General features: G+C 33.4%; 1 protein-coding gene across 2 annotated transcripts in view; it reads right to left on the bottom strand.

The window, feature by feature from the left end:
• LOC129798897 (protein unc-13 homolog 4B) overlaps positions 1-13,308 on the bottom strand; it is a 61,176-nt gene that overhangs the window by 46,724 nt on the left and 1,144 nt on the right. For both annotated transcript variants that reach the window (XM_055842375.1, XM_055842376.1), the window contains exon 3: positions 6,124-7,091. In XM_055842375.1, the coding sequence (XP_055698350.1) occupies positions 6,124-7,091 (968 nt within the window). The remainder of the gene's footprint in view (positions 1-6,123; positions 7,092-13,308) is intronic.

The raw sequence follows: 13,308 nt of genomic DNA, 5'->3' as shown, positions 1-13,308 counted from the left end.
ATCTCATTGGCTCATTTGGTAAGACTGCTGGGTCTTTGGCGCGAGAGATCCCTGATTCGATCGATAGTGAGATCGAATCGCGCCCGGTGCTAAACATGTAAAAATGAGAGTCTGGATGGGGACAACTCTAGTGTGGAACTCCCAGCAAGAACACACATACTGATAGGATTTATCATGAAGCACTGCCACATCAGTCATTCTTTGTGCAAGCCATCAATGCCGTATTATCAGCTCCCTAACCGGTTGAGCTCTTCAATCGCTCTGACTACTTCAGTTGCAGTCATCGAGCATCTTCTGTCCTGCTTGGAAGGCATGTTGATCAGCCCGCCCCACCACAGGACTTTGATTTGGATATCATTCAGTGTCGAAGTATATCCATCGCACACAGCGATTGATATTCAATAAGATTTAGCATCATTGTAATGCATCAAATTGTAAAAGAGGGCTCTAAGCCCTATGAATGAATAAAGATTATTATTATTATTATATTGATTTAGTCATTAAAGCTAAATAAAAGCGTGTAAGCTTTATTAAATTTTCTTCGTAATGGGCATTTTTAGGATCATGTGAAATGGAATTAGGGGAAAGCACGCTACCTTCGTACGACTCAAGCTTCGCACAAATCAATTTTTTCTCTATGTTTCTTATAGATTTCATCCATAGTACTTTTCTGATAATTTGAGGCACTGGACTAGCTATTAAAATATAATATTATACTGCACCAAATTCATTTTACAACACATTGAAAAAAAATTATTTGTGCGAAGCATAAATCGTTCGATGGTAGCGCGCTTTCCCCTACTTTTCACAAAGAAATATATCGCTTTTAATAAGGCAATTTGTGTAACTTATATAAAAATAAACTTCAGTCTTATAAATCACAAAAAATTGAAAAAAATTCTGAGACCGAGGTCAAAACAAAAATGAAGAAAAACAACCTAATTTATCTTTTAAAAATTAAGTAAAAAGAATTTTGGTACTTTGAAAACTTTAGATTCAAATATAATCCATAAATATTTTCAATAGAAAAGAGCTACTTTCGGACGACTCAAACTTTGGACAACTCATTTTTTTCTATGTTCTTAATGGATTTGATCCATGTTTTTCTAGGAAATCTAAGACCTTTAACTTTATTAAAATATAACATTATAATGTATTAAATTCTTTAAAAACATATTGAAAAAAATTGTTATTCGAAACTTAAATAGTCCAAAGATAACGCGCTTTCCCTTAATTCTATTTCTGAAGCAAATAATTTTTTTTCTAAGTTACAAAATACTGAGATTTTGAAGCTCCCTTGATCTAGTCCAAAATCAGTCGTAAAATGGCAGATAGAGTTTGGGGTTTACTCATAGAATGTTACAGTATCATTCTAGTAAATATTGTATTATTAAAAAACTGATAAAGAGAAGAAATATAAGTTCATTTTGGCATAAATGTTTGTTAGAATACAAATAATTTATTCTAAACATCTAATTGTAAAATTGATATTATTATTTTTCTAGAAAAATTGGGTTTTTTTCTTAAAAAAATCAAAATAAAAACAAAATAAAGATTTTTATCTATTTTTAATTTTTTAACTTTTGTTTCTTTTTCCTAATTGTTAAATCAAATATTGAAATAAAATTAAAGATTAAATAATACCTATAATAATTGCGGAAAATTAGTTTTCGATTTTAATTGCAGTACCACAATAAAGGTTTCTTCAAGAGTTATCTCGGATCTTAATAAAAGGGGGTCAAATTTGAAATTATGTCAGTTGGTATTTAAGAAGAATATATTTGGAAGATTATATAAAATAAACGTTTTCCAGCGACGAGCTGTCAACAGCAATATTTTCTCGGAAATGAAATTTTTAGTACACAACCCAGCTGACCCGAATTTGAAAAATATTTGTTTTACCCACTTATTAAACCGATAAAAATATTTTTTTTGTTTTTCTTAAAGTAGAATAGTTATATTATGTTACTGCAGTGATTAATTATGAAAATAAACATATAAATTATACTTTAAGTGGATTTATCGGAGTTAAATCGGTCGCGGCATCCGAGTTTTGCAATCGTCGGAGTTACATGGCTTTACTATAATCCCCCACATAAATGCTTGTAAAATCCAAAGAACAAGAGTTTTTTTTAATCGACACAAAAAACTCATTTTAGTCCAATTTTAATTATTTTGAGCTCGTGAAAATAACAACATTAAATTCTTAACTTGGACCTGAAATCTTTACCGATTTTGATGATTATAACAGATTTACACAATTGTAGAAAAACGTTCTTATATGGATCTGAATTCGAGGAAATTGTATTTTTCGCTTGGGAATAAGGTCCCAAAATAAATGTTCTTACGATTTAAAAAGATTCGGATTTATACTTTGCTTGAAATATCTGCATTAATACAATTTTAGTTCGATTTTGATTGTTGATTTAAAGTAGTCCAAATAGCTGTTAAACTTTTGCATTTGTTTTTTAAAGGATGAATATTAGTTTTTTCAAGTTTAAGAAAAGGTATATTAAAAGAAACTTTCTTCAAAAAGAAAATTATAAACTTAAAATTTAAGTTCAGTTTAAAATTGGCTTAAAGGAAAATATTCCGAACATTTCTTGACGAAAATTCCGATAAAGAAAAATAATGTTCTTTCATGGTTCTCAAAAGCTAATTTAAACTTAATCTTGTTGAACCTTGCGGATTTCGTCATCTGAAACCTTAGTAAAGCCATCAATAAGACTTTTCTTGAAGAAAATTCCGGGAATTTAATCCAAGGTTTTTGTGTACTTCCTTTAAAACAATCGCCAAAAAATTTAATACTGCACCGATTTTGATTATATTGGGGCAAGATGTGGAAAGCTTGGGAATTCGCTAAAAGTTCTTCTAACTGTGTTATCACACTTGCACATTAAAATTTTAATATTGTTGTGTCGAATCCTTTTGGGGTGGGATTCGGCACCCTATGAGTGTTTTAGGGGCGAAAAATGCCTTTTTGTAAAATCCCCGTATACTTCAGGCGTACACCAGAAATATCGGGCAATGACCTAGTTGTTGGTTTTGACAATGTAATCAATTCCTTTGGCACACTCTTAAAGCCAACTCTGGTGATTTAGTGTATGTGTGTGACCTAAAGAGAGAGAAAGAGAGAGAAATAAGTAGTAAGTCGTCTCCTTCCCACTCTTCCACTGATCAGGTAGCATACCGCAGCGTAGCATAAAAGCCACGCTCCTTATAGCTCTCAGTGGCCATTCCTGTCACCTCTACTGTTGCTGGATAGAGCATTCAGAGGCGCGGGTTAATCTAGCGCTCTAAATAGCTCCCGGTAGCACTTGAGAGTCCCTCTGTATTGCCCTGGTCAGAAGCATTTAGAAGCGCGGGCTGAGACTAGCGCTCTAAATAGCTCCTGGTGGCCGAGATCCCTTAATCTTGCACTGGCTGGAAGCATTCAGAATCGCTGGTGGAACTAGCATCCTGAATAGCTCCTAGTGCGATAAAATTTCCCTTCCTCTCACACACTCTACTTACCTTTCTTTCCCTTGTGGGTTTTGCAGTGCTCGAGGATCGAACTCCAGCAGTGATTTCCCTTTTCTCGGGCGACCCCGTGCGGTGAAAGATCCGGACTCCCTGAGAGTGTAGTCTGGAAAAGCCAGAAGCCTAATCTCCCTGCAGACGTTGCGTGAGGGATTACGTGCCCTGGTGAACCCTCTGGTCTGGGGCAGCATCTCCGTGAAGTCTGTTGCCACGTAGAGGTTGTGTTGCACCCAAGACACCCTATACTGGTGTTCACCTGCATTTTGGCCACCCTCATTTCGTCCGGGAGTAACCTCGGCCCCAAGTAGGCTGCTGACACGAGCTAAGCCGCGACACCATCACCGGAAGCAGCTCGTAGAAGCCTCTGGCCTTGAGACAGAAGGCATTGGCTGTGCTGGGATAAACCCACCCCCACGGGGGCCCTTGAGAGAGTTGCCTAACCACCCTGCCCTCTACGCCAAGAAGGATCTTCCTGCTCCAGCTGTTGGCTTTGTCACACCGCTGTATACCCTCCAGCTGTTGTTAGACAAAGGAGATCAGGCCTGGGTGAAGCAGGCGGAAAAGGAAATACTCACCAAAACCCTCGGATAGTCCAGGAAAGTCCCCAGTCACGATCACTACCACATCACCACAAAACCAAAACAACTCTTGACATTTGCCTCTTGAAGACATAACCTTGTATTTTGCCTGCATTATCGACTTTGTACATTTGCGCTGATAGCGCCCCTAGTGGAAATTTAATAAAACCCAGAAGTAAACAAAAGGTTGTGTTGTCATTGGTTCATCTGTCAAAGGGGACAGATTCCCTCCAAAAATTCATCGTCGAGCCCCTTTTCCGCGATCAGCTGCCTTCCCGGAAGTCCCATCCACAACAATATGATTCACATTAATTGTCGCTGGTTAGAGTCTAAATGTGTAATTTGTGTGTTTGAATCATTTTATATTCAAAATTTGATCTACTTGTTGATGAAAAGGTTGACTTGGCCCGCAAAATTTGATATAAATTGATTTATAGCATTAATGCGAAAAATTAATGTGATTTTCTCATTAATTTTTTAATGTGAAAAATATTTATGCTTTAGGTAAATTCAAACTTATTTTTGCAGGCCAAGTCCACTTCTTTGTCAATAAATAGAAAAACCCCAAATATTAAGTGACCAAAAGATACAAATAACATATTTGGACGCTCACAAGCGACAATTAATGTGAATCACATTAAAATTTTAATGTGCAAGTGTGATAACGTCATACAACCTTGCAACTTTTTTTTTTAAAGTTGAACAAAAGCTTCTCTAAAGTCCTTCGAAAAACCATTTTGAAGTTTTTATTATTCGATTTTGTGTAACGATTTTTTAGAAAGTGGACCATAAATCCATTTTGATTCCAAATTAAATAATTTTGGGCTTTTTAGAAAACTCATAAAAGATTCAACAGCTAATAAGGGTGCTTTTCTTTGGTGAAAATGCCCTTGTGACATAAATCTTAATATTCTTCAATTATTTTCAGTGTTATTCTTTGCTTGCTGCGCCTTCCACATTACGCCTTTGGTTTTTTTTATCAATTTTCTTTGCGATTAGGTTTTGACGATGAAGTATCAGACCACTTGTATCTTAAAAACACTTTTCTCAAAGAAAAGCGCTTATTCTATTTTTTTTTCTTTAATTTCAAGATTTGGTATTAGGCAATTCATTTTCCAATTAATTAATAGATATCATAAAAATTTCTTTCATTTTAAAATGCTCGTATGGTGTAGGGAGTGTTTTCAAACATGTTTATTTTCTAAGCAATAATTTCACAGATTTATTTGTGAAATTTATATTTATTGGTAAGATTGGAAATAAAGGCAATAAATAAATCAACAATTCCACTAATTAAAACTGCAATTTGCAGCATTTTAGTATCAAAAAAACCATTTTAACAACAAAACACTTCCTCCCTCAAAAGTTATTTTTATAGCAGGGAATGTTGGAATTAAATGATCGATATCTTTAGGACGTTCAATTAATTACTCGCACGATTGTTTATTACATTTCTTTGATTTCTGTTTCATCATTTATTTATTATCACAACATTTTCACTTTTCCAAATCGATTCCACAATAAAGTTCATTGTGTATCACTTTTAACTTCTTCCGTATGACCAGAGGTTCTTGTATGTTTTTGGGGCTAAGCCCGGACGTTAAAAAAAAAGCATATTCGTCACATTTTAATAAGAATTTTAATTACGAATTTTCCCAAAATTTATTTTACCTGGGAAAATGTAAGAATTTGCTAATTTTGTGGGAAAATACACAGAAAATTTCTCAACTTGATCATTAAACAGCCCAATTAGCTGGACAAATATTTAGCAAGATAACTTTTGGAGTGATTTAAAGTGGCACTCTCTGACGTAGATAACGTGTGCCTCCCGCGGAATGACATGGAAAGAGTGAATCATGTATGGTCAGATGAATGCCCGCCGAAAATGGGGAAATATGTACTTTTTAACTTATTCATATCGTCAAAATTCAGGTGAATTCATTTGCAAACAATTTTCTGGAGGAATTTGTCAACTGTTTGCAAGAGGTTTAGTTAAAAAAAATTTAAAAATAAAATAACTACTCACTTTGAACTCCCGGATTTCTTCTTCAGTATCCCCAATGTTAGGTACTTTCTCCATGATTTTGGGCCACTATTCTTCGGTGAAGATTCCTCAGTTTTCTCCTCGCGAACAAAGACCATTGATGGGCAGAAAGTGAATCTCAATGGTGAATCTCTGTTTGTTGGCTTCGAAGACAAATTCACTTCACTGGAACACCTTTTCCTCATTTTAAAATCACTGAGTCTGAAGAGATTCTGGAAGCTTCCACTGAATCTCGATTTGAGAGATTCCGGATGACTTCCTCTATCCTTCAGTGGCCTCAAATTCACTTTGTTGAAAGTCTTTGTGCCAGGAGCGTCCTCAACAGGAGCCACTGCACTATTATTGAGTTTCTTGAGAAAGAAGGTATTCTTGTTGAAATTGAGTTTGTTGGCATTATTGACTGTGGAATTGGCCAGATTCTCATTGATACTCTCAATTTTATCCAATTTGTCCACACTGGAGTACAGGAAGTTCTTGGAACTGCTGCTTTTTGTAATAAAAAACTCACTGTTTCTATGAAGGATGGAATTGAGATCAATTGTGCTGGAGTGTTCAGTATTGGAGTAGAGAGCTGATGCAATGGAAGTTCTCTGATTATTCCTCAGAGCTGTGGCACTTTTCTCATCATCACGCTGCGGAAGAATCTCTCGGGATTCATCACAAGATTTCACCCGAATAAAATTTGCCTCATCTGGAGATTCTCTCAATTCTGGAACACTTACAGCCGGTGCAATTGTATCCGTATGCCCAAAAACCGATCCATTCTTTGCCTTAACATTCCCCATAGCACAGAGATTCTCCACCGAAGACGCTAAACGATTGAGTTGAGCATTGAAACTGCCCTGGAATGGATGCGAGGAAGACTCTAGAGCATCATTGGAGTGAACTTCAGCGGGAATCTGGTGTATTTCACACTCAGTAGCTTCCTCATCTATTTTTGGCCAATCTTCCTGAAAACACAGAGCACCCAACCCAATGTCAAATCTTGCAAAATTCCCAGCAACTTGTCATCAAACACCGAACATTTTTTCCTCACAACTTCTTAATAATAACCAACTGGATGGTTGCGAAAGGGATTCATTAACTTTTTTTCCGGCATGAAATGCTTACCAAAGGACAAGAAGAACGCCAACTGATGGAAAAATTGGGTGAAACGTTCGATTGGCTCTTGCCAAAAATAGAGTTTTCATGGGCACGCGAAAAGCGACAATTTTCACAGGGAAACTCTAGTCCTGAGACTATCACACATTGATTATCGATTAATAACAAGAACTAACAACAGTGACTCAACAAGCACCTGTCTGGACTATTATTCAAACTTTCTCTATGGATTCTATCGTGTTGACTCTCTCCAGCCATTTGAATCCTTCGGCGCACCTCTCACACAAAGTTTCCATGACGAATAGAGAGGTGTAATCAAACATACAGAACTGGGCCAAGCCCAAAGGATAAGCCAAGAAAACGTTCGCAGGAAATTAATGGAAAAAAATTAAAATAAAAATTTGTTAGGGTAAGTGTGCCAAATTTCGGCATAGTTGCATGCAAGCCCCAAAGTCTCAAGTTTGAAATGTAATATTTTTAATACAAATTGATTTTTTTATTCCTTCTTCTTAAGGAGTGTTGTTTGGAGCCTTGTAGACAGTTTACCGTCTTTATTTGCTCTAAAATCATTCTTAATACATTTTAAAATAAATAAAAAATGTACACATAGCTTTGGTGGCCTATTTCGGCCACCAAAGCTAGTTTTACGTAATCTCGTTTGTCGAAGATACATTTTTTTGTTATTTTTTGCATTGTATAATCTCTAGGGTATATAAAAACTAAAAATTCATGGAAATTTGAGGAACACAAAAGGTGGCCGGAATTGCAAGCTGGCCGGAATTTGGCACACTTGCCCTATCCTTTTTTGAAAGTAAAAATTCACGAAAGGCATACCATTTTTAAGGAATATTTATTAGGTATAAAATGACAAATTGAGATTAAAATATTTAAACTTTTAATAAAAGATTGTTGTTAAGGATGAGCCAGCATCACAAATTCAATTTTCAGAAACTTTTTACGACAGTAAATCAGCACTTTGGTTAGTAGAAATTCAAATTTGACCATAGGAAAGCTTAATGAACCCAAAATTAAAAATAAAATATTTTAAACCACTCTTAAGTTGCCAAGATGGTACTTACTCTTTATTATTCTTCTTATCGAAAATATTTCACTATTAATTAATTTAATAATCGTAATTATCTATAATTAAAATTTAATTTAGGCTGTCGAAATTTATTAAAATATTGACCAAAATGTTGCAGTTTAAAACATTAAGTAAGAGTTCTAAATGGAAACACAATAGTTGAAAAAGATCGAGCAATATTTCAATGACAATTGGTAGTAAAATTATAATTAAAAAAAAACCAGAATGACATTCTCCTGTTCGTGTTCGTAAGCTTTTCTTTGCTTCTACACAGAAAAAAATATTTTGTAAAATTGTTCGTAAATGTTTGTGAAATCCTATGGCAGACTTACGAAATGCTCGTGAATCGTGTAACCCACAAACAAGTTCGTAAAATTTTGTACTTTTTCACAAACATTGTTCGTAAAATGATCATTTGACGAACATTTTTTGTAATTTTACAAACATTTCTTCGTAAATGTTCGTAAACACACAGAAAATGTTTGTAAAATTTTATAATTTGTTCGTATTTGTTCGTAAATTGTTGTTTGTCTGGCAAAAAATTACGAACAAATGACAAAATTTTACGAACATTTTTCTGTGTGTTTACGAACATTTACGAACAAATGTTTGTAAAAGTACAAAAAATCTTCGTCAAATAATCATTTTATGAACAATGTTTGTGAAAAAAGTACAACATTTTACGAACTTGTTTGTGGGTTACATGATTCACGAGCATTTCGCAAGTCCCCCCATAGGAATTCACAAACATTTACGTACAATATTACAAAATATTTTTTCTGTATAGAACTTAAGGATAGTCTTCTTAATCGATCCAATCTACAATGTTTGATCGGTGAGAACCGTTCTTAAACATTAGAATTAAAGAAAAGCTCACGAACAGGAGAGGGTCAAAGTCACCCGCAGTGGACAAAGGGGACAAAGTGACCCGCACTTAAAGTAATTGAAAAGGAAATCATAAATTGTGAATGGTTAAATATTGTGAACTATTTTTTTAAGAACTTAAGAACTTGAATATAAATAAAAATTTATTAAGTTGAAAAAATAGAGAAAATATGCTATTCCTTGTCTTTTTAAACCACGTGACGTAACCCCTTAATGGGAATTATGATCTTGGTATTTTTTAGTTTTTCGTTAATAATTATAATAAATAACATCAATAGTTTTTCGATTGATGGTCAGGTTATACAACATTAAGGATTAACTAAAATGAAATATTATACTGATCAAAATTGTGCTTTTGTCTGACTATTTTGAAATATTTAACTGACTTTGACTTTTTTACTAATCAATTTCCTTAATTGCTGATCAAAAACGTCTTCCAGGAAACAATGCAAAAAAAATGGGTGAGATTTGTGAGGGGTGGTGCTAGCCAAATTTTTCCTTTGCCGAAACTTTTGACAGACATAATTTTTTTTCTTTAATGTTTTAAAATTTTCTACTTGTTTTGTGGAACCAGTCTTCTGGAGCTGTGGCTTATACATTAACCCTTTAAGGGCGATTGGAACACCGGTGTCCCATAAAGAAAATAATTTTTCCTGACTTACCTAAAGTTATTTTTTCCTTATGTTTGTACGTAATTGCAAAATAGTTTGAAGGAATCTAGGATATTTTTTAGAAGTCTCCAGCTATTTGCTATATAGTAAATTTTTGAACTAAAAAATGACAAATTTTTAAATAATAATGAAAATTAATTTTAAATATTTTTTATACTTCCAATTCTTTTAAGCAAAACCGTTTTGGGAAATGAAACTACAATACTCAAACGTAATATTTTTCATTAGATTGAAAATTATCATTCATTAGTATTGTTAAAAAATTACTTGAATTTTTAGGCTATTTTTGCCCCTATCGTTCATAAAGACAAAAAATATACCAAATCAGACTCTGTTGGCTTTTCGAAGGCCAGATATAAGACCTTTTACTGGTTTTGTTCATTGGTTTCATTTTTATTGATGATTTTCTGTCCACGAAAACTGTCTCGTCGTTAAAGGGTTAAGGGACAAAACCTTAACCCCGCCTACATTAAAATTTGTGAATATGCCTTTTTTCTATGTGTTCTTATTAGTCAGAATTTCTAAAAAATGTTTCATATAAAGTTAATTATGAGTGAATTTTACCTAAAAACTCCGGTATCTAGTTACCAAATGAAATTCTAAATTAAATTGTATTTTATTAAAACTTGAGATCAAATTATAAATTTGGTGTTGCCCCGCCCCTTAACCCTTTTAGAACGATTGGGTCACCGGTTACCCAAAAATGATTTTTTTTCTATAGCCTTCTAAAGTTAGGTTTTTGCTCTAAAAAGTCAGAAAAAGTGATTTTTTCTGACCGTCGATTTTTGACCCGCTCGTCCTTAAAGGGTTAAACGCCACACCCACCTATAAACAATTAGTTCATCTAAATTCTCCATTTTAACGAATTTTTACTTAAGATATTTTAAATCATTGAAAACAAACGAATATTTGCAGATGTTGTTTATTTCCATATGTTCGGTTTCTCTAAACAAGTGGAAATGAGGGCGTGGTCTATTTTTTAACGATCAAAACCATTCAAATCCTGTCCAATATTGAAATTACGGTGATGATTTACTAAATCTGTATTATTAATATCTTTCTTAATGACTCCAGCACACCATTTAGATCAGGAACATTTCAGAATTTCACAAAGTCAGAATTCACATCGCTATCTTTCTTAAAAATTTTGCTTATGTCTATCCTTTTTTTCACATTCTTCTTTTTTTTAACATCATACCAAATTACATTTAGTTCGGTCTTTAAGTCCGAAAGAGTGGGAGACACTTATGCAATCTTTTGAAAAAGAAAGGACTCGAATTTTGATTTCATTATATTTCATCGATCTAATAGGTGTGTCAAGGCCATAAAAATATTTTAAAAATACGGAATTTCAATTTTTATTTTCATTTTTAAAGGATTAGGATAAAACGGAGTAATTTGAAATATGACCTAAATTGAAATTTCTAATATTTCCTCATTTGTTTTAAATAGACAAAAAAAAGTCTAGGAAGTAGTACTTTTATCTGCAGGGTTTGTACTTCGTGATCTTCTTTTTCTTTTTGCCTATCTTGAAACAGCGGGGAAATCTCAAAATTCCAATTTAGACCCGATTTCAAATTATTCCATCATTACCCTATTAAAAAAAATCCGCAAAGTTTTTTGAAAGAAATCCTAAATTATCCTTTTGCGAAATATGACTATAAAGGTCAAAATGTGTGATTAAGAAAGTTGGATATAATTTTCATCGTCCTACATGATTGTCTAAAAGTTTTAATTTTATGAAATGTTGTTATTTGACGTATAGAGCGTGTCCCTAAAGTGTTATGATCGGAACCTTTCTAAGTTCACACGTTAGTAAAATTTAGAGTTTGGCGTAATTTGGAATAACTGCACTGTTGCTTTATATGTTTATAATTTAAAAAAAATGATCTTATTAATTATGGTCTGATAAAATGATTTTTTATGTGGAGGAATGGGAAGAATTCTAAAGTCTTGCTTGGCGTCTCCTAGAACACTCCTTTCATACTCTAATACGTCAACTTTCTATGATAAAAGTGAAGATTCTTATGAAATGGCTAGAAATATTTTATAAAACATATTTCTTTTTATAATAAGCGATACTTTGTTGACTGCAGGTTTTTGTAAAAAAAGGATTTGTAGAGTACGATTCGAGAACAACTTTCTCGCAAAAAACCACCACATCCCTATTTCTCCATTTCCCACTCATTTTCCAAAATTTTCTTTATAAATCCTTGGATTAGGGGAGACCGGGGAGGTTTGGGACACTTTTTCATGTTTTGATTTTGGGACAGTAATAAAATAAATCACGACAATGTATTACAATTTCATGCGGTCTAGGATACTTATGGATATTGACTTTATAAAAAGTACTCGATAGAACTTGGAAAACAACTGAATATTCTTGGAGAAGATAAAACATTTAACTCGACGCTTTGTCCCAAACCTCCCAGATTTTGGGTAGTATGGGACGCAAAAGGGGATGTTTGGGACGCGTTTTTTCTCGCATAATTTGCATTATTGGAGCACGTTAATTTATTTTAAATACTAGATTAAAAATATTTTCAACATAAATAAAAAATTTTGATCTTTTATTTCATACTTAGAAATTAATATCAATCTTATTTGTACAATAGAATCATTTTTTGTCATTCACTTATTTAATGTATTTTGTTCTTGTTTACTATCCTAGCTTTCTTTGCTTTTTTATTCTTAATATTGGAATCATCATAATCAAATTCCTCAGGCGAGTATAGATTCTTTTGACACTTCTAGTTTTGAACTCATTGGCGAATTTCTGTTTGATTTTACGACAACTGCATAGTAACTGTTTTTCCTTATCTTGTGAGAATTGTAGAGGATACTGCTCGAGAAATTTTCGAGTAAATAGTTTTTAATGTGATTGGACAAAGGTCGAATATCCTCAGGAGAAGAAATTATTTATTCCCAAGACATTGATTGTTTAATTGTCTCTATAGGCAACTGCTGAACTGTTAAAGTTTGCACAAGAGGGAGATTTCCAGTAGTAGGAATTACTCTCCATTTTGACCATAACGATTTACGTGCCACTTACAATCTTGTCAAAAATCAACGTCCCATTCGTCCCCGTTCAGGTGTCCCAAACATCCCCGCGGGTAGTTTTGGTATTTAAAACCTTTAAGTAAAAAACAAGAGTGTATGATCTCGGAAACTTTTATAAAAATATGTTCCAAGATTACACTGCTGGATAATGAGATAGAAAAGTTTTGATTATATATAGTTGATATAAAATACAAAGAGGAAAACTGAGACTTCAAAATATACAATTTTTATCAATTTTTAAAAAAGTGTTCATAGAATTAAAACAATAAAACCGAGGATATCCATTCTTTTAGTCAAGATACATCTTAATATTGTCTACGATTGAGTGATGGTTAAATCCCATTTATTTTAAAAATTAATGAAAAA

Source organism: Phlebotomus papatasi, chromosome 1 (assembly GCF_024763615.1).
Source record: "Phlebotomus papatasi isolate M1 chromosome 1, Ppap_2.1, whole genome shotgun sequence".
NCBI classification, from domain to species: Eukaryota; Metazoa; Arthropoda; class Insecta; order Diptera; family Psychodidae; genus Phlebotomus; species Phlebotomus papatasi.
This window is presented reverse-complemented; position numbering and strand designations above follow the sequence as displayed.